General features: G+C 40.8%; 1 protein-coding gene across 1 annotated transcript in view; it reads right to left on the bottom strand.

Moving 5' to 3' along the window:
* Nucleotides 1-300: 300 nt before the first annotated feature.
* The window catches only part of CRYBG1 (crystallin beta-gamma domain containing 1), a 45822-nt gene continuing 41922 nt past the window's right edge, over nt 301-4200 (bottom strand). The window contains exon 22 of the mRNA XM_037392661.1: nt 301-2849. Within this exon, the coding sequence (XP_037248558.1) occupies nt 2761-2849 (89 nt within the window). The 3' untranslated portion in view covers nt 301-2760. The remainder of the gene's footprint in view (nt 2850-4200) is intronic.

Here is a 4200-nt window from a genome sequence, read left to right as displayed (position 1 = left end):
TTCTGCTCACATCAGTCCTTTACTGGTAAATTACACTTGAACATGAGTTGGTACATAGCAACTATTTCTTCTTTAAAAGCTCACACAGTATGCAAAATTAAAAAAAAAATGTTTTAGAAGAGCCTTTTTGATTCCTTCATACTCTGCCTGTTAATAACTGTTAGTATGTTGACAAGAAATATTAATGTCCCTTAGGTGTTTCGATACTAAGAATGTAGTTGTGACTTTTGCAGAACACTCCTCACTCTTGGGTAGGAGGAACAGCCAGCAGCATTGGAGCTAAAACATCCGGAAAACAAAAGCTAAGTCCTCAGAGGGTGAGACACACTGTCCATATACCCGCTGACTAAATTTTAAGTGTCCATATGAACCTTCTGCTGTCCTTTTTCCTTGGCCTTTCCTTGTTCTGTTCACCTTTATTTTTATATATATATATAAAAAAAATAATATATATATATAATTACTCTATCTAGTTCATTCTCAGAACCTATAAACTTTTCCTGTACTAAGCGGTCACATTGCTGCCTCAAGACTGGTGCCATAATCTTGATACGGCAAATCTCTCATGGCATAACTAATCTGAGTAGAAGCATGGAACAAAATCAGTCTGTAACTGATGATTAGTCCAACTTCTGGCACAGATTCAGCTGACTACAGCATTCTGCAGGTAGGCTAGTCTTGATTTTGTCAGTTATCAGGAGACTATTCCTGCCATGCCCACCATCACTGCCGGTGGCAGTGAAGTGCTGGAGGGGTATGTGTCTGTTGGTCTGCTTTTAAACCTACCTTTTTGCCAGATGGGCTACGGCCTGACTTCCTCTACCATTTTCCAGGTAGATAGAAGGAAAATGGTAACCTCTTAATTAAGAACTGCACATTTACTGTGGTGCAGCTGTGGGGATAGAAAAACTCTGCCATGCAGTGCTCCCACCAGGGGACAGAAGCAGCAACCACTTGAACTGTGGCCCCACATACAAACGCACCGAACACATGCTTGTATCGGAAAAGCATCCATTCTTCAGAGCCTGCAGCTATTCCATACCACGTATTTGCTCCTCATTAGCTAGCTATCGCAGAGGAATTCCGGACAGAGAAGAGCACAAGGCAGAAGTAAAACTCACCATAAGACGTCAGCTTTCTACCTTTTAAAAACAATTTCAATAAAAAGTTACCTAACTTAAATTTATTTGTAAAATGCTATTTATATATAGCAAGAGCACATCAATATGACAAAGTACCACTGTTTGGAACCAATAACAACACATTTTCTATGAAGAACTAAAAGCAGCACATTTCAGAGCAACAAAACTTCCATGTCTGTACAAAAGGAAAATTAGTAAGGCACTTCCTCTAGGGCGGTAACAATAAAAGCACCAGTATCCTTTGAGGCAATACAATAATAATGAAAATGTTAAACAGACTTACTATGCCAGACAAAGGCCTGGATGCTCCTAGGAGCAGCTTGTATTAACACTGGTCTAAGCCAGAACAAAACACAGCAGCATAGTACAAGACTTTGTATTTTACCTTTCTGCCAACATTATTAAGGAAAACTAAGAAAACCAGTTTAAGAGCAGGGCAACAGAAGAACCTCCTGCAGTCATTACTATGTCTTCAAGCCCTTTACTAAACCACTAACTCTTACTTTGAATGGGCATAGCCCTCGTGACTGGGCACGTATCCATGCTTGGCTGTGCCCCTTCCTGGAGCAGTCCGACACGTCTGCCCGCGGCAGCCAGCAGCCCACCGCAGACGTGGCCCTTGGACATCACCAGAAATACCTGGGAGCCTGGCTTTCCCCACGGTAAGCCCAACAGGCAGTGGCTGAAACAACTTAGTAACCACAGTGCTTAGGTGCTGTTGCAGTCATCTTTAGTGATACTTTCCCTAAGAATTCTTGTTGTCTGTATGATTTTAGAGTTCAGGAAGACTATACTTACTGGAACTGTTTTAAAAGGTAAAAATTTGACTTGGCAAAGAAGTAAAATACCCGTAACTCAAAAAGTTAGGAAGCCTAGAAAATGGACAAGTTCTTCACATTCCGATGCATCCTTTTGCCAGCCCTCTTTTTCTAACAACCATCTACTAATTTACATCTTCTCTACATGAGAAAATACAGATTTTTTTTCTTAATTTAGGACTTACTATATTAGCATACTAACTATATTTGAAGTCATATGTTAAAAATTCTTTGGATGTGCTGTGTGCTAGCAGTCTTTAAACTTTCAGTAAACATAAGTTTGTTCCAGCGAAACAAATATATTAATTTCTAATAGTGAATACGTCTCTATACTACAGTCCATAGGTCCAAGTTGCTATACCCACATACACACTGCAGTCTTGTCCTTGATAAAATAAGCTTTTGTTATTTTTTTAACCCTTCTCTCAGTTAAACAAAAAAACTTTCAAAAATAATTTAAAATTATGCTTACTGACTATTCTGGATTAACTACTCACTGCCACAACTGTAACTCCACAGGGTCTCTCAAACCTTTAGTTCTTCCACTGTAGCCCAAGGCATACGACCACTCCATCTCACATTTGAGTTGTGATGATAAAAAAAGGTTTGAGACATACTCAAGTTTTTATAGGGTTAATAATCTTAGGCAGAGGTGAAATCATTCTGTTGCTTGTTCTCTTTGAGATTGCAAAGAAAAGACAAAACTCTCATTGTTGATCCTTTGTCCTTCAGAGATGGCAGTGCCATTTTTAGTGTTTTGAGTAGTGGCTAACTGAAACATCATCTTTTCTTGTTTGGGTTTATACAACCAGTGGTTCCCAACACTGCGTTAACTTTTCTTCATTGACTGTGTTGACAACAACATGGTCACGATCATATTGCGCGCCCCCTGTAAAGAAAAAATTCAGAGTGTAGTTTATCTTTGAAATAAGAGACATGTACTCTAAGTTTCAGGGCAACTCTACTAAGTGTTGGTGTAGAGTGTCTCTTCTCAAGGCACTGAAAAGACAAAACACATTTTCATCATTGCTTACTTTTGGAGTTACTTTTGAAACAAGGAAGCCTGCCTGCTCCTCTCCATCCCTTCAGTAATTCAGTACCTTGGCTTTTTCAGCCTGGGTGGAAAGGAAGGAAACACTGCAATACAGGCAGGTGCAGCTCCTTTAAGACTGTCACTTCCCAAAAGTCACACTTCACTATTCAGTTTTCCCTCAACAGTTGGTCACTTCACTCTAAAGATGATGTTTACACAATGAAGTAAGTCCTGTTGTTAACACAACACGGGCGTGACCACACCAAGGACAAGGTCTGGTACTTGTTTACTCTCTTTTATCATAATCCTCTATTTTGAACAGCTGCATCAGAAGTCAGCGCACACAGATTATCACCCATGTTCAGCTGTTTCCCCTGGCAGCTGAACACACCTGAACGCAAAATATAACCCTTTCTTCAAGGGGCTTAATTTACTCACGTGATGCAATGCCAAACATGGTCCCATAGAAGAGCACCGTTAGTATTCTGACTTAAGAAACTTGGAAACAAAGAAACATTCAACTAGAGCTGAAAGTCAGAACTGGCATTTTTGTCTCAGATCCAGTACATACCACAAAGGTGTGGGACAACATGCATCTCATGTATTATGACGCACCTGCAATAGCAGGTAGTATTCCCACTGGAAGCAGCCACCTGAGCCAACCACTTCCAGAGAGCACCAGGATACTCCTACAGACGCTGTCGTTCATTCTACACCCCTATAGCCTCATCCTCCCTGAATGAGCAGAAGACATGCCTGGCAGCTGAAAGCTTGCCATGGGTGTAACAAATACAGGTTGTAGCAGATCTCGGAAAGAAACGTGCCAAGCATCTGAACCTCTGCATGGGCAGGCACATTTAAGAGCAACTCTCTTGTACTGAGGAAATGCTGTCTCAAGTACCTAGCTGTTCTCTGCTGCAGTAATTTGAGGGAGGCTTTCTGGTGCCACTGCCCTAAACTAGAAAGGTCTATGACAAAGTTAACACCCACATGATTTCTCTCCTTGCCATCACCAGGCAGTTACTAAAAAGAAGCAGATACACAGCAGAAATACTTGCCAAGTTCTTCAGAAAGAAGGCACAAAGAAGGGAATACAAGATCAAATGCTCCCACAGGAAAAAACCCAACAGCTGATCAGCAGCAACAAAAATAACATCAGCTACATAGCTCAGTTATCACAGTGAGTGCAAGAAGTGTTTTGTAAGCA

The sequence above is a fragment of the Falco rusticolus genome, chromosome 6, assembly GCF_015220075.1.
Source record: "Falco rusticolus isolate bFalRus1 chromosome 6, bFalRus1.pri, whole genome shotgun sequence".
Lineage (NCBI taxonomy): Eukaryota > Metazoa > Chordata > Aves > Falconiformes > Falconidae > Falco > Falco rusticolus.
This window is presented reverse-complemented; position numbering and strand designations above follow the sequence as displayed.